Raw genomic sequence first — 22,054 nt, 5'->3', positions numbered from 1 at the left:
AAAGAGCCTTCAAAGACCATTCCCTTCCTGAGTATGGCTTCTCTGGTAGTATCTTTTAAAAATATTTAATTATAAGTCACGTTGTGCTTCTTTTGCTTCTCCAGAGCCTTTGATTTGCAAGCAATAAAAGAAAACACTCTTTCTTCCATTAAATCGTGACATTTAGAGAGTGACATTTTCCTCTGTTTGATTAGAGAGCCTGTCTCCACCCAGTCTTTGAGTTACCTTAGTACCTTTTAGATTCCTGACGAAGGGCACACACTTGGGTTTAAACCCTCAACAGCTATCAACTACTTAGATGCAAAGTCATGTAACTTAAATGCCAAATGTTTCCCATTGCCCTGGCATCTCTGAAGACCTAGAGCCAACCAACTAAACCCACTTTGTACAGGCACCTTTTAAATCACTCCAACTAGATATGCAGGAGGTCAGCTGTCTACAGTTAGACTACCTTAAGTCAGGAACTGGGAACAGAATTGCACCCAGGTCTTGTAATGCAGTGGCTAATTAATTTCTCACTGAATCATTTTTATTCATGCTTATAATAAGTCTACCTTACAATGCAAATCATCTCTTGATAGCATCATTATAGTGAATTGATATCTCATTCCACTAATCCCCTTCCCTTCCATGGTGGGAAAGGCATAAGAACAGGCATTATTATGGTCCAATAATGCTTCAGGTCATTGCTAAATAGCAGTGCATTCTTAAATATGCTGGGGCTAGAGAGTACCAGCAAAAGAAGCAATTTCAGGAATGGGACACTAAAAAGCTTTTAATCTAAGTGTATCATTAATTCAGAGGATGTACATGATGTTTCACTTGAGATTCTGCTTTCTTCTTTGTTTGGAGTATGAATGCAAGAAGTGGGTAAATTGGAGTTTAAAATGTCTGGCACCATTTATTAAAGTAAACTTATGTCCTAAATCATCACTGGGAAATGTACACTTCTTTCTGCTGTTGTTTTGATTTAGCTGTCACGAGAGACTCAAGTTTAAATACAGCCTTTTCTGCCTCATGGCCGAGTCTCTTTGTGTGCGTTTCCTCAGCGTTACTTACTTTACTTTGAAGGTGGGCTGAGCGTAGGAATCTGACGAAAGAGTGGGCTGTGCCCTTGGTCTGAGAGAGCTCTTACATTCTTCTGAATGACTACATTTGCTAGTGCAGTACGCAGCAGCAGCAACAGTGTGGTGCTCTGGGTCTCCAGCTCTGCCTGGCAGGCAAACCTCAGGCTCGGTGAACATCTGCAAGACAAATTTTTCATGTTCTTCTGTAAATGAATGCTGTCTAACTGCACCAGGAAAATGGGCACAGGGGATTACATCTGCATTGCTATGACTGGAGGGGCGCCTTGGGGCTTTAGATTGCAAGGTGGCAAGGAGCAAAAGCAGCCTTTGCAAATCGCCAAGGTAGGATCATGAGAGAAAGATGTCAGTGTTTTGTGAACACGAGTGAAGAGAACAGTTTGTTAAATATATCCTGCCTTGGGTGAAATTGTTGGTGTGGGTTGTATTGTGATTCTTGTTTGAATGTGCTAACACATTTTGCAGAGATTCTACAGGTGCTGATTGTATTTGTTTCAATAGATAGTTAACTAATATTGCAAACATTCTCTTGAATGTAAAAGTTTTGAAACTGTGAGGTGATGTATGCCTTTCAGCTCCTATTCAACTCACTGTACGCTTTTGAATGTTCTCAGCATATTGCAACACTGAATCTCATATTAGGAAATGCTGTTTCAGTCATCTATTTACGATACTTCTCTAAGCATAGAATAAATACAGCTTTATCATGAGAAAATGTTCTTACTATTTTGGGAATCCCGGAAAGCATTACACTGAGTTATCTCTCTTTTTGGAAAGTTAGCCAGTCTTAGGAGCAGCTTTAACAGAAGCCAAACATTTCCTTTTATATTTCATGAACAACATTGAAAACTACTGAATGCTTCATAAATTATCTTCATGGATAAAAAGAAAGCAAAAGAGATAGCAGAAGTTCAGAATAAACTGAAGTAAGTCCCTGGAGAATTAGTAACCCCAAGTTACAAAACAATACTTTAAAAAGTAGCGCTGCTAAAAATCATTGCTCATGCCATTGCACCAATGAAGATTTGTCATGGATATTGAGGCTTATGTAACTGTATGGAGCTGTGTTCTGTTTTCCTAGACAAGGGGGACAAATTTTGTCCAGATCTCTGGGATCAGCAAAATACCATTGGCTGAAACAGTATAGGGACAGCTCACCATACGATTCTCCCTTCTTAAATTGAGAGAGATTATAATATGCCTTAGGCCAGAAAAATAGGCAGAGAGACAAGATGTCTAGGGATTTGCAGATCACCTTTTAGTATCTTGGTAGTTTCAGTACACTGAGTGTTAAGTTTTTTGTATTTTAATACATTATCTTAGATCAGAAGTTCAGCTGTTTAAGCTCTAACTTTTTAAGCTGTCAATATACTTATTAACTAGCTACATCTAATTTACTGGATCAGTTAACTTTCTTTACACAAATAGCAGAACAGTAAATCTACCTCATTTTATAAAAGAAGGTCCTTGTAGTTCCTCTGTCAAGAAAAGAACAGCTTTCACTATTATTTTCAGTTAAATCCATAATATTAATCATATTCAGTAAGAGAATTATTTTTATTGAGTTTATCTTTTTTAAATTATTATTGTTAAAGTTCTAGGTTTATTTTAATATTTTGCAAAACTTGAACATGTTTAAATTTTTTTCCTACTGATAGGCAACTGTTGCTTCACAAGTAAAGCCACTGATAATAGATAACAGTAGAGTCCTGCCATCTAGTGAAAATTTATAGCTAGAACTTCAAAAATTGTAAGAAACAGTGAAAGGCAACTGCCCTTGATTATAAAACTAAAACAAAACAAAAAAACAAAACAAAACACACACACAGTAATTTGAACACAAGGTTATGAATAAACTTCAGTTTTTCTGACAACTACAGTCCACACCACATACTTTTTTTTTTTTTTTTTATATATATATATTGACATCCTGAACAGCAGCACTTAAGTCTTGGTTCCCTTTTACCACCAAAATTTGGAGCTTGAGAACTAGAGACATGGTAACAATTGTGACTTTTCCCCTTTTCTAATGGCAATATCAAAATTTAGGAAACAAGTATATCTATTTTTAGAAAAAGAAAAAAGCATGAGCTTGTTTTCTTGAAAATGAAACCAACCAACAGGTCGATACAATACTTTGTAAGCGTACATGTCTATCAGCATGTATGTGTTATAAGCATGGTGGATTGGTTGCAGCTAGGCACTGTGTGACCCTTTTTGGGGAGAGGCAATGTTTGCAGCTTTTCTTCCATTATCCATGGAAACTGAAACTAATAACACATGAAAGATTAAACAATTACACAGCTATTGCATAGTGATTTTCATGCTGGCTCCAAGATCCAAAGGTAGTGTTTTCCAAACACATTTTTTTTAAGTGTAAGGTTCAGCTTCTGCACTAGTGCATATTAATGTAGCTCCACGGAACTGGTGGGTCATTGCCAATTTACACCAACGCAAATTTTTGTCAGAAGCATGTATTTCTCTTTCGGTATCTCAGCTCAGCAGGAAGCTGTGAGGGGTTGCTCTCGTGGTTGCTGAACACAACCTGAGTGCAATATACCCCTGCACAGCTGCTGAACTGTACTCAGGCCCCAGTCATAAGCAGAGCAGGGGTTGTGATACGGATCTAAAGGGGAGAGGGAAGTAACATGGAGTGAAGTGAGACAATCCCTGAAATTGTGGCAGGAAACCCAAAAACCCAAATTCACACTTATCTACACTTGGTAAAAGAAATACACTATTTTTAAAGCTAATGAAATAAGTCATTGCAGTTCACTACCAGAAGCAACTTTTACCAGTTTGACTTATGACTGCTCTTTGAAAATATTGTTTTGTCACTTTTAACAAGAAAAGTGTAGAAAAATTGTTTGTTTCTTGCCCAGCTCTTAAACTGTATAGGCAAGTAGCATTCCTTCTAAAATCAATGAGAGTGTAGTATAAAGTGTCATCTACCATTATCATGCTAAGTGTTAACAGAGAGATAGAAGCCTTTTGCCTTCCTAAGAAATATCTTGTGGTGTATTTTTTCACCAGGACATAAAACAGATAATTTTCATCTGCAAAGAATTTTCAAACCATTAAATTAGGTTCAAGACATCTCAATAATTTAATTGTGAGACTGGAACAAATGGAGATTTTTTTGAACTATCATAAAGTATCACGTTGCTTTGTCCATTTATAACTCTTATTCAAAACATGCAGTTTTTAAAAACATTTGACTCTTTTTCCATAGAAGCATACAAAATGTTTATCCACCCCCCAACTCAAACCCTGGATCCTTAGATCAACTTATTTTGTTAAGTCTGCTATTGTAAACACTTCACAAAAATATTGTCCATTAAAAATATTTTGCATAAACTTTGTATGTCCAAATACATTAAAATGGACTAAAAAATATCTGTTTTAAATGCACTGTCAAAGGGGACACTGTGCTATAGAAAGCTATTTAATAAATGAATGTTCTGGAAATAAAAAAGATAATTGGGACTACCAAACAAAGGAAAACAGTGGTTGTATCAGTTGTGCTGTGCATGTACAACAACAATAAAACGTGTCAGTATAGCACTATAGAGTACCTTTTCCAAAGCAGGAGATGGTTTGGAAATCTCAGTATAACAGTGACCCTAGATGGTTAAGAATTCCAGATATATAAGAGCAAAGTGACACGTGATGTCCCTTCTGTTTCCACTATAACATGCATGAAAGAATTATTATTTTTCTCAATATCATGGACTTTTTCCATGTAAATATCTTTGCAGTTTTTAATTTATAAAACATATAAAAACTGTATTTACAAAATGATGGATGATTTTCTGGACTATCATTTGAAATAGTCCTGTTAACGTTCCTACTAACACTTAACAATACCAGATATAGTGTAGCTATATCCTTTAAGAAGCACCTCTCTGGCAACAGGTAATTTAATGTAGTTGTCTGTTGATGACTGATTTATAATTCAACCATAGTGTAACTCCAGTAAATTACCTGGTTGCAACAGAGGTACGCTATGTTCAGCATATTCATTACCTACACCAAGCAGCAATTTGATGAACTCATTGTTTATAACTGTCAAAGTCTTGCTAACTTAAGTTTGGGAAATTAACTGTCTATTTCTAATATTCAAGGGTGATAAGTTCCATCACTTAGACCTCTAACCACTTCAAAGGAAATTCAGTCCTCTTTCTCATATCGGTATCCTAAAAGTAAAAATGAGCAGATGCTTACAAACCCTTATGATCAATTCTGCTTAAGACACTGAAGAAACTGATGTTACTCAGAGTGGTGCCTCACTTGTTAGTGATTTCAAATCACATCAGGTCTAGAAGTACTCTGGTAAATATGTCTATATTCTGATTAACACAGCTATATTTCTACATATGTCAGCAAAAAACACATCTTCAAAGGGAATCGAATATCTTTGAGAGCATCCTCATCTCTCCCTGATTTATTGATGGCAGAATACCGTCTAACTGTATATGGAGAAACACATAATGTTTTTTTTAAAGTGCTGATAAACTTAATGTATTTTTTCAGCAACTTTTTCAACTAAATTTTTAGAAAAACAAAATGGTAACATTTCCCCTCCTTTAATTTCTACCATACCAACTTGCCAGTGCATAATTACAAATATAATGCCTATCCTCTAAAATTTCAAGTTATTTCAAATAACTTAATGGACACTTTGAAACTAATTTTTTTTTTTTTTTTTTTTTTTTTGAAACTGTTTTGAAACTCAGTGTGGTTTTGCACCTGAAAACCTTTGCTCTACTTCAATGGATGTTCTTTTATGTCAGAACATGCAAAATATCATGCAATTTCCATTGTCTTGTAAATGTTAACTATAGTCCTAATTAATTCTGTGAAATACTTTGATAATTCACAGTTCAAATCCAATGGCTTCAGCTAGGCTTCATGTAAAACATTTACAGTTTTTGACTATTTTGCCAATTTCTTAAATGGACTGCTACTGCTACACAGATAGTAGCTTTACCTTTGCCTTAGTTATGACATGACAACTGTCTGCCTTGTCATTTTGGACCTGTGCACTTGTCCATGAGAACTCTCTGATTTCAATTCAAGTCTCAGTTTCATCATTTTGGATTCAATGCAACCTGAAACTGAAAGAGAAGCTCAAAGACTTGGCACCAACCTGAGCCATTAGTGTGAAACGTTGATGTCTGAATTTGATGAGTTAATTTGGATGTATACAGAGGTGGGCTCTAGTGTGGTTGTTTGGCTTTCTTCCTGCGTTTATCTGAAAAACTTGACACATGCAGAACAAGCCCAAGAGAATTCCATCAAGTTGACCTTTACACTTAATTCTAGTAGAGAAAAAATACAGTATAGGATACGTTAGCACAGTTATGTTTTTGATCCTGAGGTAAGGCAAAGCACGCCACTGGCACACGCATGAGAGGTATGTCAGCACACATTTGGCCCACCCACAAAGTACACCAGTGCCACTAGATTTAAAGAAACACTTTTAAGTCACTGTCATTCTCCTACATTTTCATTAATGACGTGTGCCCAAAATGCCAGGTAGAAACACGTGGTTAGCAGAAGCTGAGGTTCTGCTTGCTACATCCTAGCTGAGACACGGCAAATACACTTGGTGTTATACCTGTGCTCCCAGCTCATTTGAGTCACACAGATGAGTACGAACCATCAGCTGCTGAAGCAGTTTTTTTGTTTGCCTGCTTGCCTCTGCACTGATGACCTAGGAACACCATCCTCCTCCTGAGATGCAGGAGACGCAGGAAATAACCACTTTGTATCGGGACATCTCCAGATGACATCAGCAATCATCTCTGAGTTGGAGTTGGTACTTTGGTGCCATCTGATTCTGAAAATATACTAGTTAATGCATAGTCAAGTAAGATCTTACTGAATGTTAGTGCATTTGAAAAGAAGATGCATAGATGCAGTGTAAAGGCTCAGTAGTGTACTAACACGACCCTGCTGATGGTTCCTTATTTGTATCAATGGACATTTTAAATAGAATTTGAATACAACTTTATGCTAATGCAGACAGAGCAATCCATGTTTAAAACATGCTAGCTGAACTTTGGCAGCAAAGGAGGGGAGTTTAGAGTTAACCTACAAGATTTTAAACACAACTTGCCTTACTTGGACTGCATTTAAAACTGTTTGTTTAAATTTGCTAGCTAATACATTTCCAAACATAGTTTGTTTTCACAGCCTGGACAAGCTCTTATTCTCAAATTCAGTCTTCAGACCATCTGACACAGCCTGTATTTGCTGATATTCAGGAAACCCTGTAAGGCATATTTACATATTCTTTCACATGAAGAGTTATGTGGAAAGTGTTTTTTTTTTTTTTTTTTTTTTTTTTTTTTCCCTCTATCTTTTCCTGAGAGGATTTTGAATCCTTTATGGGGCCTGACCCAATTTAACAACTGATAACATTTTTTGCATATGTTCAGATGACACAGCTCAGCTTCTATCTAAGTAAATGACAAAACTTCCATTGAAAGACAGCGAAGAACTTGGGCTTTACAGAGTTTAGGTGAATTTATTTTGCAAAATGAAGGAACAAATTAAGTTTCACAAAATCTAACTAAAATACTCCACTACTGAGTAACTGTTCCTGAAAAGCTCTCATTGCTAGTTAGAAACAGAAAAATAATTAGGAAAGAAAACGTCATACACCTTTAGCAGCAAAGGCTTATATTCACTTCCCAAGGTTAGGGCTCTGCATTTTCTAGCTCCAAACTTTTGCGTTCCAGCTATTGTGCCAGTGGAAATGTTTAGTACTGAAGTCCCATCTAGTTGTTTAAAAGCTGCAGGCTGAACCAGCACATGATTGTACACTCTGTTTTAGATATACAGAACTACATACCAAGCTGGTTTTGGCATGCTTTCCACAGTATTTAGACAAATACAAGCATGCTTTGGATACATGGAAGTATTCTGTGTTTGTTTCTAACAGATACTTTCCCAACTCTCATACTAGGAGAGTTTTCAATGGAATAGAATGAATGACACAATTCACACTGATTTAAACCGAACAAGTTAAAAAAACCAGTGTATTCCTACTAAATCAGATTAGTTGCTTTGTACAGAGCTTTGCCCCATTGTTTAGGTTCTTTGCTGGAAACATTTAAAGTACACTGCATGACATTATTATATTTCATTGTTCTGTATTTTCTGCCATTGCATTCTTATTGTGAATGTGAATGTAATAGTAAGACTTTGGCCATATTCACAGTAAAATATCACAACAGGAAATGCTGTTTACAAAACCCTTTAGGATTGTGTCAGATTGATGGAGAGGATACTGCAAGCAATTTATGCAAATCATGGAATGGCTTTCTTCCAAGCTCAGTGTGCTTCAGATTTACTTTCTAGAGCAGAAATCTGTGTTAGGGACCATATTTCATGGGTTAAATGCTTAGCATTCTATAAAGTGAGACTGATTCACAGAGATAGCTTCTACTTTAAAAGGAACAATTCTGTGCAGGGAATTAACTGTGGACAAAAATGATAACATTTAGATTGCAACCAGTACTGTTTGCTAGCTGGAACAGAACAGGCATTAAAGAAAAGCCCTGGATATCAGCTTGAAGGTTTTAAATTTCAGACCTAATGTACACAAGTTACACAGTGGATTTCTTTTTCTTTTTCTGTAATTTTTCCCATCTGTCCCATTTCATTAGAATCTGCAGTCCATAAGCAGTCTGGATGTTAGGAAGAAGCTAACGCACATTTAGGCTGAAACACTTCAGCTTGCACCAAAAAAAAAAAAAAAAAAAAAAGTGTTATCCTTTGGTTACCTGCCAATATAACATGGTGTTGAGCATGAAAGCCAAAAATCTTCAAAACACCTCAGCACCTTACTCCTAGTGGGGTGCTAAGAAGAGTGAAGTGGCTGCTTTATTTGTTGCTTATGGGGAAGGAAAATTGCAATGAAAAATTGGTTTTAAGCTCTCCAGAGTTGATAGGCTCATGCCGTGAGCTCTCTATGTGCTTCAGTTCTGGGCACAGCACAGGATCTTCTTCTCTTGTTTAGCAGGGAAGCACTGCCTACAAATCTTTATACTTCCACAGAAACATATTTTGAATCCTTTAAATTTCCTTCTTTGTTTGGTATCTCCTTGCTACATCTGGGTTGGGGCAACTGAAGAATGGGTAACCTTTTTCTTCAAAGGAGTTATGTCATCCTGGACAGTGCAGTTGTGGAATTGTTATTTTATAAACTTGCATTTTTGTAAGTAAATTTCAGAAATATGGCCCCATTTAGGAAGCTGGAAGCTTTGGTTTTTGTAAACATGTTTTTTATTACAATTAATTAGCAGATGAACCGTTGGTGGGTCAAAACTCTGAGCAAAGTAGATAAGTTACGGTTTTCTATATGGATTATCTGTCTTGATGGTTTCATTTGGTATGTTCTCTATATACATAAACATGTCACATATCTCATGAATTGCTACAATATGGAATTTCAAGACAGAAAGTTTCTAAAAAAAAAAAAGCAAGACAATCATATGCCCATTGCAGCACCCAGTAGTAACAAAGAAAAGCAAACTGAATGACAAGTGAGCATAATTTTGTAACACCAAATTCCCCTTTCCTAGTACTCTTATATAAGGAGTACCAGGAACTACTTGTTGTCTGTAGGCAAAGGTGGAAGAGAAGAATCTTTGTTTTAAAAACCAAACAGCTGAAATTACTATAAAGGACTCCTTAACAAAGCAGTTGCATTTTTTCCCATGAACTCAATGGGAGAATTGCCATTGACCTTAAAGGGCAAACATCTGAGTGTTAAGATGTATTATATAGTATAGATATTTAATTAGAAGCAGATATCATGAATAAAAATTCTCATTGGGAAGGGTGTAGCAGCTTTTGCTAGAGATCTATTTCCTACAATATTCTTAGTCTAGCAGAAGTAATTCCTTTCAAAAGAAAAAAATAAACTTAATAAAAACAGACTTCAGGGTATTCCAGTAACACTGTTGAATAATGTAACTTTTTTTTTGATCTATTTGGTAATTGTATATTTTACTTCCAAGCTGTCTTGGAAGTCTTTGTAAGCACCAAGATACACTTTTGAGTTGAAGGCATTTCAGTTTGCCAATTTATAAGAAAGTGAAATGATTGCTAGTAATAGGTATTAGACTGACATTACTAGATACTTGAGACACTTACTGATGGGCATACTGTATCAGTGTAAGCTAAGGAGGGAATTTAGGCTGTGGACATATCTCTCAGTTGCAAAGTTTTATTGGTTGAAGGGACTACTTGTAACTGCCCTCTTGCTTCCTTCAGCTTTGCAAATAGGTTTGTGTCGGTTGAAATAAGCTGGTATTTCTTAAACAATGTATATACCAGGGCTTTGCTAACTCACCTAATTTTGACTGAGAGCTTAGGGACCAATCATTAGAGCATCTCATCTACTTGATTTGAAGTGTGGAAACCTCCACCTTAGCACAGGGAGGAGGAAAGAGAGGAGTGCCAAGCAGCTCTGGGTGGCAACCTTTCCAGCATGCACAGCTGTGGCTGGACAAGGCAGACAGTAACTCCTTGAGTTGGCACACCTAACTTGCAGATGCATTTTCAACAGTTGAACTGGCATCACTTTGGAAAGGCTCTAAGTATAATGCAAAAAACAGAAAAGCATCCAAATGGAGAATTGTGTAATTGTAATTATAGTGGTTGCCTGTGCCTGGATCTACTGTATTCAAGGGGATTCACTGTCATGAGTTTTATTAGCTTTACTCAACCACTAACACCAGTGCTCCTGAAGACATATCTCTATTTATCTGTCTATACAAACTTAGATCCTTCTTCTCTGCAAGAAATTCTTTCTCTGTGTTCTCTTACCATTCTCTCAGAAGTACTTTCATTTGAATATAGAAATACAGCTCCTTACTTAAGCATCACTTTCAGTGAACTCACTGAAAATTGAGGCCTAACAATGCCTAAGAATTTAAACCTTGTTACTTGGTTAGAATAGTGCCTGTCACTTCCAGACCTCTGGACTGAAATAAATAAAAGAAACCTTCTGCTTTGCAAGAACTCTCTCATCGCTGAAATCTCTGAACTACTAGAGCATAACAGATGTGGCTGGAATACACTGATCAGCATTTTGTTCCACAAATTACATTTTCCTATTCTGTAGAGAGAACTTCAAAGACTAGCTGCCATAAGCCACTGATTTAATTACAGAGGATGCATATGGAAATAATCTGAAAGGGATAAATAGCTTTATATATTATCATATATTCATAATTATCTCCCTGCACACTGGAAATAATACTCCCAGAATGCATAGTATAAGACCTGCTTATAAAACTCTTCAAATTAGAAAATGCTATCATTAATCAAGGATATTTTAAGCAAAGTCTAAAATATAGCATTGTTTAATGTCTAAGGCCCTTACAGAGAAGCAGCTGTTCCACATCCCTCACTGTGGAAAACCCAAGGCTTTAGAATTGTTGACTTATTTACATATAAAAAAAAACTAGCTAATTAGCATAGTTTCACCTAAATTCTCATTCAGATGAATGACTCCATTATGCTGATCAATACAAAAAAAATTATTCACAAACTTGTGGGAAGGTTTGTTACAATAATGCCTAATAAAATTGTGCCATTTGTTTATGAAGCAAAATGTTATTTTTAAAGTTTTATTTCATGGGATCCATACTGTCAGCCAAAGTTTGGATTTAGATGTGCTGTGCGTGTTTAGGGGTATCATGAGGAAGATACTAGTCATTAAACTGAGATAGAAATTACATCTAGAGCACTTTTCCTTTTCAAGTGCCCAAATCCCATTGCTAAGTGAATTAGCAGCATGCAATCACACCCAGGCTGAATAATGACCTTTTCATGATACTGACATATTATTGATTATCACTAGATGGTGCTATTATTCACAGCCCCCAAAATCACAGGTAACTGAATGCAAAGATAGATACACCTTTGAGAAATTTTGCTTGTTAGCTTTAGTATCTTCTTACTGAAGCTGTTGAGTATTGTTCAGTTCAGCAACTCTCAGACTGAGTAATTTCAAAGTGTAGAATTAGTTCATTCAAGATAAATATGTAAACAAATCAAGAATCACATATTATCAAATTAATCAAGATCTACATCCCTCATTGCTTTTTTCAAGCCATTTAAATTCTTCCCATCACATCTACTTATTAAGCCCTGCATGCAAACAGAATATAATATCTTGAAGGGGGGGCCCATAAATTTGTACTAGGGTTTGATTTGTGATTTTGTAATACTATAATTAGGTCAGTTTTTTTTTTTTTTTTTTTAAAGTAACTAAAAAAGAAATATTTCAGAAGGTCTTAAGAAAGAAGCAGACATAATCCTTTAAAGAAAAAAAAAAATCATTATCTGTTTTGCATTGTATAATCATGTAATAGTACACACTACTATGTAATACATGTAGTGAAATAACAAAAGAGAGTTAAAAAAAAAAAAGCATTATATCAAACCTAAGTTTCTTCCAGCCCAATATGAGAAAGGCCAGGGCTGGGAGAAATGGAAGATTTAAGAAGTCTCCCAGATCTTGTATACAATTTAAAATGAACTTTGAAGTATCTCTTTTTTTTTTTTTTTTTTTTTTTTTTCCTAGAAATTTTTTTTTTTTTTTTTTTTTTTTTTTTCCCCCCTAAATTCCTCATTATCTTACTTTTCCTTTTCCCTCCCTTCATTTTTGTTATGACTTCAGCCTGCAATACTAGCCCTTCTAAAGATGCATCCTTGAACAGCTAGGGATGTTGGAAATCTACCTGAGTTTTTCAGCTTCTGCCCATTTTTACTTGAATATTTTGAAATTAAGAGATCACTATAAGTTTGATCCAACATATTTTTCCATGACTGCATCTTTCTTTGAAAAGCCCTCATTCAGCTCCTACATGTGCTACATTTTTAAGTCACTTCCCAGATTCCCAACATAATGTTACCGAAAGATTTCTGAATTAAATGGCACAATCTGTGAGTACAAAATGATTTGACTTTAAAACCTCTTGTCAATCCACAGAAGCAAATATTTTCCAAACTCTCAGACTTACAGCTTTCTTCATCTATATTTACAGCAACAGTGAAAAACAATCGAGTGAATCTAAATCTAGTGAGAGGACCTTGCATGCCTCTTTTTCTATACAGGCAAGAACAGTACAATGGGTATGATAATTAAGCCCAAGGAGATGGTCATCTTTGTGGCCTGACATTTTTTTTAGTGTTACTACATGAACAAATGGAGCACTGAAATGCTCTGCCTGAGAACAATTGGTGCTGAGCCCCGTACCACCCTCCTGGGTCATTCAGTTGTTGTTTGCTTCCAGTCCTGATTTGCATAAGAGGCCTGGAAAAGTTGCAGGGACTGCAAATTAGCACAAATTGATATTGGGTGCTAATTGACTCAAGAGAAAACTAAAGATGCTTTGGCCTGTTCAAACCAGACTTGAATTCAAGCCTTCTGGGTTCCTGCATCAGCCAGCTCTGAAGAATTAATCCCTGGCACAGTTCACCAGCTGCTGGGTCCTGGGATAAAAATAGAGAGGCAGTGACTGGACCATGTTTTACCACAATCTCAGCTGAAATTGAACAGGGTGGGAAGGATCCCTTCCTTTTATGAAATATATTTTATTTTCAAGTGTTCTAGGCTACAACATGGCAATAAAACTCACCTAAAATGAGAGCCAAACTAAATGTCTTCCCAAAGCCTTTTACTGCTCTAGACCCAGGCATTTTTTCAAGGCTGTAAAATGTTCATAATTTTATTTTTTGTGTGCTGTTTTTAAAACAAGGAACAACATTTATTTCAATGACTGGATGAATCATGCTGACAGTCACAGCTTTACCTCTACAAACTGTGCAGAGGCAGCTACCTATTGCTTCAATTCTATGCAATGTCTCTCGCTTGTCTGTTACCCAACTAAAAAGCTTCTTCTCATAGGTATCCTCCAAATCATGACAAGTGAGCCTTCAAATACCGTGTCAATAGGTTTCTTAGTGACACCTACTCCATTTTGTATTGTAGCACTGTTGTACACCTTACTGGGAGAGGAAATGATGTACTACAAAATTCCCTGTTTTTATACTTTTATAGCACAATAGAAAGCAACAAGCCCTTAGGGATTTGCACAACCTCACATTATACCTATACATCACTTAAAGCAAAACCTACATGTTGGTCCAACTGAATTAGTTTCATTTAAAAGCTTCCCTGAACTTTCTTGATTTCTCTGATTTTACATTTGCAACATGCTCTCAGGCCAGGGATAAAGCTTACTTCAACATGCAGATTTATTGTTTCTTCCACACAAAAGGAAAGACCTGGAAAACCGTTCCCTCTGATACAGTCACGTGAATATGCTCTTGCTGAAGTGTTTTCTTTAAATTACTTATTAGGCTTAAGTTAATGTGAAAAAGGTAAGTTTCAGGGCAAAATAATAAAGAGAAGAGGAAACTGAACACTGATTCTGACACCAAATTCAATTTATGAAGGCACTGACGTATGTCATCTGATTAAAGACTATGCAATCCTTAAAGAGTATGCTTCCCAGAGAAACTTGAGAAGATACTAGCAATTCATATAGCAGGCCCTGTCCCTCAAAATTGTATTAATAAGAACGGTGTCAGCAAAGTTATAACTTTTCTGAGGCAATCTGAGTCAGATAATTTCTTTCATATAAAAGAGAGCACTGTACATTTCTACATCCCTCTTCAATTGCTTAAAATGCCACTCTTCAGTTGATCTTTAAAATGACTTCTTTAATCAACAATATGGTGAAATTTGCATCTGACTCTAAAGGTTTCTTAAAGAGAGCTAGAAACAGTACCATGAGTTAAGTAATTAGATCACCCATTAATTTCCAATGGTAATGTGAATCATAGTGAAGTACTTGCTCAAGAAACAAATCCAAAATACAGAACTGATCCATATAATTAACTTTTCAGTTTCTAGCTGTGCCTTCACAAGTTCCTCCTAGCCTCTATTCCCTTTCTTTGGTGTTTGGCATTTGGAAGAGTGCCGCAGCTCAGGGCTTGCTGCCATTACCACAGGTTTCCTGAAACTCCTTCTAACAATCCTTCATGAACAACATACTGTCATATTGTCAGATATTCCTTCAGATTATTTCTTTCACTAGTAAATGCTGAAAGCAGAAGAATGCCTATGAGAGGAGAAGACAGAATGATTACCATTTCCTGTTCTGCATGTGTCTCATCTTTTTAAGCTAGTATTTGACCTTTGTTGGGAGTTAGAGCACTTTCCACAGATCTAAAGGGAAATATTACATGGAGGATTTTGTTTTAGCAGCTGCCAATCCCTTAATTTCACATGTATTTACAAAAAGTGCCTCTTAACTCAGTACAAAATACATTTTGTTGTTGTTGTTATTTGCTTCTGTAGCAAAGGCTGTATTCAGTCTCAAGATCAAGTCATGAAGATCTGGCACAGTTTCAGATTCATCCAATCGAAGGTTACTTGGAGGTTCCATATGGTTGTAACAATGCAACTGAGTTAGATTGCAACAAAGTTGGAATAACAGAAGCCTTGCAAAATGAAAAGGAATGCTTTTGTCCTGAAGTCATATAACTGTAGAGCTGTCAAAAAACTATCTATGTTGGGATGAAATATTCTGAATGACAAGTAGGTATTTTATAGCCACATGTTAATCTTCTCAAACGGGATGAGTTATTAAATTAAATACTTAGATAGGGTAGTTCTTTTATGTGTGCTTATGTTTTCCAGATGTTTGATACAGACAAGACTATCCTGCTCATTTGCATATGCTTGTTTCTTTTGTTATTATTTTCAGAAAATTCTTTAAAACTCATTATTATTCTAACATCTGAGCAAGATTTGAAAATCTTCTTTTATTTTAGTCCCAGAGCATTTTTCAATTATCTTTCTTAATTGTTATTTCTACAGTTTATAGTTTTGGAAGATGAGGAAAAGAACAGAAGCCTATCGTGACTTCAAGTTATAACTTTTATTTCAGTAACACTCTACAAAATAGGCCATTACTCTGCAGCATAACAATAGAGCAGGTGATGGAGCTGTGCTAGAAGAACTGTTGTGCATTTTCAACAAAGTCCAGGAGGCATAAAGGAAGGTCACAGGCGAGAACATATTTGTAATTTGGGGTAACACAGTATTCTTCAGAATGATCATACTCTTTTAGCAGACTTTAGATCTTTAAGGTCTCAAAATGGGAAGGTTCATTAGCAGCAAAATCGAGAGTCAATTGAAATTAATTAAACAAGTAGGATCTTGTCTTAGGTTTTGTCTCCATTAGTTGGATTTAATGCTTCTGGAAGCTTAGTAAAGTTATAATGCACAGAAACTATTAAGTCTTTAAAAAACACTATGCTTTTTACTTGTGCTCTTCCATTACATAATAATAGGTAATGCGGAAGCACTTTCACACTTCGGTTCCTTGTCTTCAGGAAATGGAGATGTACCCATACAACTCCTGTGTGTGACTGTCTCATTGGTATACCACAGCTGGCTGATATTTTGTAAGCCAGATGTCACTTAATAGGAATACTAGCAACAGCAGTGATTGTTGTCTTTCATATCTAGCAGAATGCTTTTATACAAAGTACACCTATGCTGCAACAAATAACTGTGCTTCGAAGTGAAATAATACCACTTCAAATTGCAATCTCCTTTTTCAAGGCTCTTCCTTCTTGACAAAACCAGAGTGTTGCAGAAAGTTACTGCTGTGCATTCGGTACATGGCAGCATCCCTGCTAGGCCAGCCCCTGAGTGACCCTAGCAGGAAATGTGTGCCTGGCAGTTCTGACCACCTGCAATCATTTTAGTTTTTAAAGTCTATCTGTAGGAGAGAGACTACTTACAGTGTCTCAACCAAATTCCAACTTGTGCCTTGGATCTGATTACATTAGTTACCCTGTGTCCCTTCCTGTTTTGAGAGTTTTATTTGGAAAATATTACTTTACCTCCTAAAAGACACACACAGTTGTGCTCTGGCATAGGACAGCTGCATTTCATGAATGTGTGGACTGCAGACTTCTGTGTGTACAGCTGCATCTGTAAGATAGCTGACATGTCTTCAAGCTGGCACAGATTTTGGCCAAATGTCATTAAAGCACTTTAGAGTGGAACGAGAGCTGCCATATTATGCTTGGGTTAGTACATCATAACAATATTTCAGAAAGATAATTAAATTAATAGAAAATGTATGCCAAAGATCTGCTTGAAACAATACCCAGTCTCTTTTATTACTCCAGAATTGTTAAAAATGGCAGCATTAAAAACCAACTGTCTCTTTCCCAAGCTACATGCCTCTTGGATTTCCTTAAAAATTCAGTCTTTACAGTTCCTTAATAATGCAACCATTGTAATTCAAGAATGCTCCCCTGCTGGTTTTGATTAATTTATTTTAACAACACAGAAGAAGTCTGCTGTAGCTCCTCTGGTAATACAAATCTGTGTCACAAAGAATTCTGTTGTCTCCACCTCTCTAATAAACTATAGTGTCAGGGTTCAGAGCTAAATGGATTGCAATACAACTTAATTCATCTCTACTCTTGCATCTGAATTTAATATCAGTTCTTTTCCCCTTCAACCCTTAGCTTGTTTGTATTTCTATTTGTATTTCTATTCCAATTTCCCATCTAAGTAGCAATTCCAACCAAATATTTTAATTTGTATGCAATAACACACATTTTACACACTTAAAATTAATATCCTGAAAAAAATACCCATGGTTAGATATCTTAAAAAAATAAAAAATAATCATGGCTTTCTTGCCAACTTTTAGAAAATTACTGCAAGTCTCACGCCTTGTGCTCTTTTTCTTACAGTACTAGATTCTGAAAACTGGTTCCTACCTGAGTTACAGCCTACATTGCAAGTAGAATACATTACAAGTAGAATACATTTCTGCATGTTCTCAGTTGCAAAATTATTCCACCCAGAAGAGGAAAAAACCCAAGCAATCCCAATGTTTTAATGTTTCTATCTTTTTTTCATATGGTATCAGAAGAACTTTTACTTTCTAGTTGCAAGGCTAATAGAAGAACCTTGGAAGGACGGCAGTCAGTTTGAAAATGAAATACATATCGAGGGCACCTAAACAGCGGTTACAGTTCCTAAAGATGGAAACTGAGTAGATGTACAAATAGCTGCTTTTAAAAAGCAGGGGTTTTCAGAGGTTTTAGCAATTGTTGCAATGCCATATAGTTGTTTTCCCAAATTCTAGGAACAGGTGAATGAATATTCCAGCATACAAGCAGTATGATGATTTTTGGGAATCGTACCACACTTGAACAGAAATTGCTGTTAGCTTGCTTATACAATTACATACACTTGAACTGTTTTCTTTACACATAAATATTAAATACTTTTTTGTTTAAATTCACCCATTTAAACATTAAGTAAAATGAAATTAAACAATTTCCAGGCTGTTTCTTACGGTGAACTAAATGCTCCTTTGACATATCACATGTAATTTCAACAATACTCCTACGTGTGACTGTATATACAGATGCTTTAGGCTAACATTAAACAATGTTCTATAGCTATGAGTGTTTTTGTAATCCAAATAAAGTAGGTAGTGTTTTTATAACTATCAATTCTTGGGTTATGGAGAATGTCTTCAAATAGAAATGGAAGGAGGTTTATCATTACAAACAGGTCTCATTCCCTTAAAAGGAAGTTGTTTCTTTTTTCTTCTGCTTCTTTGGAGAACTGGCTACAAACTGGGAATGGTTATTGTATGACTCATTTGAGAGGAATAGCTACAGTGTAAAAAGTTCAGAAAGGATTTTAATAAAACCAAACCCAATTATCTTCTGTTTGGGGCACAGTAAAGATAGATTTAAAGTGGAAAATACCACATTTTCCAGAATGTTGTAAATCAACATAATACAGTAATGTTTTAAAGGGAAGGGGAAAAAGGTCAGGAAAAATAAAGCATTTACCCCTACTCTCTGTTCTACAGATGAGACAGAATTCTCCTTTCAAATGCAAACTTTACCTTTACGTTATTCTGGTCTGGCCTTAAAGTGAGCTCCTACACCCACCGGTGTAAATCACTGACTGCCAAATACATGCAGCAAACTTGGGAATCATCACTCAGCTATGCACAGATAGTGCAGCTCTTCCACTGCGCCCCACATACTTCAGCTTCTTGGAACTTCCTCAAAACCCCAACACTGTAAGTCCAACTGTTCACAGTAATAAAATTATTTGACATGAAGCTACTTTAATTACATAAATGACTATGCTGTGGACATTTGGGACTATAAATGCTACAAGTAAATATTATTGTTTTGTTCCTTTTATTGTTCTCTCCCCTGACAGCTTAAAGAATACAATAGTAAAGTTAGGACAGAAAAAAGCCCTTTTCACGTTAAACGTCTGATACTGTTTATGATTCAGCAACAGCAACTTTTGGCATAGCACATAGATGTGAAAGAGGCAGTCTTATACCTTGTAACTTTTGCTTACTGTGTCATTCAAAGGGGAGGCTGATCAGAAAGCACAGGGCAGTACTCAAGTCATCATTGTACCCTTTTATTACAAACCCCATCTTAGATTTTACAATTTGATGCATGAAATCACATCTCCAACATACCACTTAAAGTTCTGCTTTTCTGTGTGCTGCAACATTCAAGTATCCTATTTTTATTTACAAATGGGAGAGAAACTGGTGTTATGCCTCAAAACTAAGTTTTAATAGTGCTTGTGACTGTTAACACTAGGAATATGCATAGAAAAAGTACATGCTAGCTGATGTATTTTAAAAATGCGATGGCTGGGTGATGGATGCTGAGTGTTTAGCAAGTGTTTCATGCAAGATATGGAGAGAAGCATTTTTTTTAAGCTCTCCTCTAGCTGTTTAGCTATTGCTGCTCTAGCAAGAGAAGTAGGTATGCAGCACAGTGAACTACTAGAAAAATCTGGTATATAGTCCACTCTTTAAATAGGTAAGTGTTTCAATGTTTTTATCTAAACCCCAGGCAATAGGGTCAGGATATTCTATTTAACGTGATAGTCAAACACAGTTTGATAGTTAAAGATCTGCTGAACAGTCTGTAATATTTTTGTAAGGATATGGCTTGTCTATTTAAAGTGTGTGAGATTAGAAGGGCAACCACAATAATCATTGCATGTGGTTGCCAAAATTCTGTAGAAACCATCTGGAGGGGAACACAATATATGAAAAAATACCATTTTGCCTTAAAGTTATAGGACATCGTAAATGAATAAAACTTCATGGAATAAGTCAGTTGCTTCATATCAAGACACTTCTTACTGTGTAGTCCAAAGAATATTCTGCATCCGTATTTTACAGTTTTTCCACTCTAAACAAAGACAATAATTCATCAGTCACAACAGAAAGGTGTTAATATATTTTAAGATTTTTAATTACTTTGTCCTTAATGCACATATATTTCTGTGTTCACTTAAATATTAAACTGCTATAGCTTCATATTTTGATGTGAAAGTGCATGTACAAAAGTGCGTGTGATAGTGCGTGGCCATTTGTATAAATTAAAGTTTGCAAAAGAGCAGTTCTTTTTTAAATTGTAATTTAAAATGATTTTTTTTTTTTTTGATTTCTCCCACTTCTAGTGCTATAATTTTTTCCCCAGTGTTTCTCTAAGACTGAGCCAAGTGAGGCTGAAGTTAATAGAAAACAACCAAGTCATTTCAATGGGAGTTTCACATCTCAAAAGTAAAAACAGAACACTATTTTGGCAAGATTGTCTATGTATGTGAATTCCTATTCCTAGGAAGTTTACAGGAAAATGCTGAACATTTCAAACTGCCATGAGACTAATTGAAATTGAATCTTCTTCTAAATATATGTGAGATATCTTGTAGCCTTCAAAGCTAGATTTTAAAAGAAAAATTGCTTCAAAACCCTCATCACTCCCTTCCACCTTGCTTATGCCTGATCAGCTGAGAATGTCCTGGCCAAACATGGTTCATGTATGTATCGCAAACATTCATTTTTTGGGAGAACCCAATAATCTTGCATAACTTCATATTGTTCTAGGTTGTACAGTGCACTTGAGGAACTGCTGTTGCTTTATGAGGTACATTTGTGATGAGAGACCTAAAGTTGCAGCCATAATTTACCCTTGCAGTAGACTGGGCAGACAGAATTTTAGAATTGAAGTCATTTTAATGGATTTCTGGAAAATTTGTTTTGCAGATCTCACATTTTAAAAAGATGTGAGGTGAAAAGATGTGAGGAAAAAGTGTGATACTGTTGCTGCTGCTGCTAGTGTACTACAGTGTTGTTCTGTGTGAGGGCCTCCTGGTTGGTATATGGTAGGAGAGGGCAAGGTCTCTGCTGCTGGGGGTGAGAGGCCAAGAGACACAGGAGGTTCCCCACTTCCAAGCCAGTGCTCTACCTGATAGCAACAGGATTGATATCACAAAAGACTGCAAAAGAGAGTCTGTGCTCCTTTAAAAGCCTATCCCAGACCTGGCTGCCAGGGAGCTTAGGGAGGGAGAAGGCTGGCAGCAGACAGGAAAGAAGGAAATAATTTGGTTAAATTGAATTAGATTACATCAGCAGAACTAAGTAAACAAGTACAATAAACAGACCCCCTAAATCAGAAATGGCTATGACCACAGAAATCAGTCTTCACAGATTTGCATAACAGCATATTGAGTTATCACTGGTGTCTAACACGAGCCATTGCATTGCACAGTTACAACGTTTTCAGGACTTGATTACATCCAGGACTGTGTGGCAGTGTGTGGCATCGGCCCATCTTGGTTCATTTGACATTGGTAATTTTTCAGGACCCATAGCAGGTGGTGGTGCAGCAAGACACAGATTTCCTAAAGACTGAGGAAGTGCTGCCTTAGTTTGTGGATGAAGGAAAACAGAAGCAACAGCAGGAGAATACAGGACTGTGAGCAAAGCCTTGTTTCCCTCTTCTGCTGAGGACTCCTGCTGAACCCCTGCAGAGAGGGCAGCAGTTATCTAGAAGAA

At 36.3% G+C, this 22,054-nt stretch overlaps 1 protein-coding gene across 2 annotated transcripts in view; it reads left to right on the top strand.

Annotated features, from left to right (window-relative positions):
• The first annotated feature begins 1,155 nt into the window (after window positions 1–1,155).
• The window catches only part of SYNPO2 (synaptopodin 2), a 91,965-nt gene continuing 71,066 nt past the window's right edge, over window positions 1,156–22,054 (top strand). The window contains exon 1 of one of the 2 annotated variants that reach the window (XM_035326330.1): window positions 1,156–1,409. In XM_035326330.1, the coding sequence (XP_035182221.1) occupies window positions 1,281–1,409 (129 nt within the window). In that variant the 5' untranslated portion in view covers window positions 1,156–1,280. The remainder of the gene's footprint in view (window positions 1,410–22,054) is intronic. The other variant, XM_035326331.1, reaches the window with a different exon arrangement.

The sequence above is a fragment of the Oxyura jamaicensis genome, chromosome 4, assembly GCF_011077185.1.
Source record: "Oxyura jamaicensis isolate SHBP4307 breed ruddy duck chromosome 4, BPBGC_Ojam_1.0, whole genome shotgun sequence".
Classification (NCBI taxonomy): Eukaryota; Metazoa; Chordata; class Aves; order Anseriformes; family Anatidae; genus Oxyura; species Oxyura jamaicensis.
Note: the sequence above shows the minus strand (reverse complement) of the source record. Positions and strands in the feature narration are given on the sequence as shown.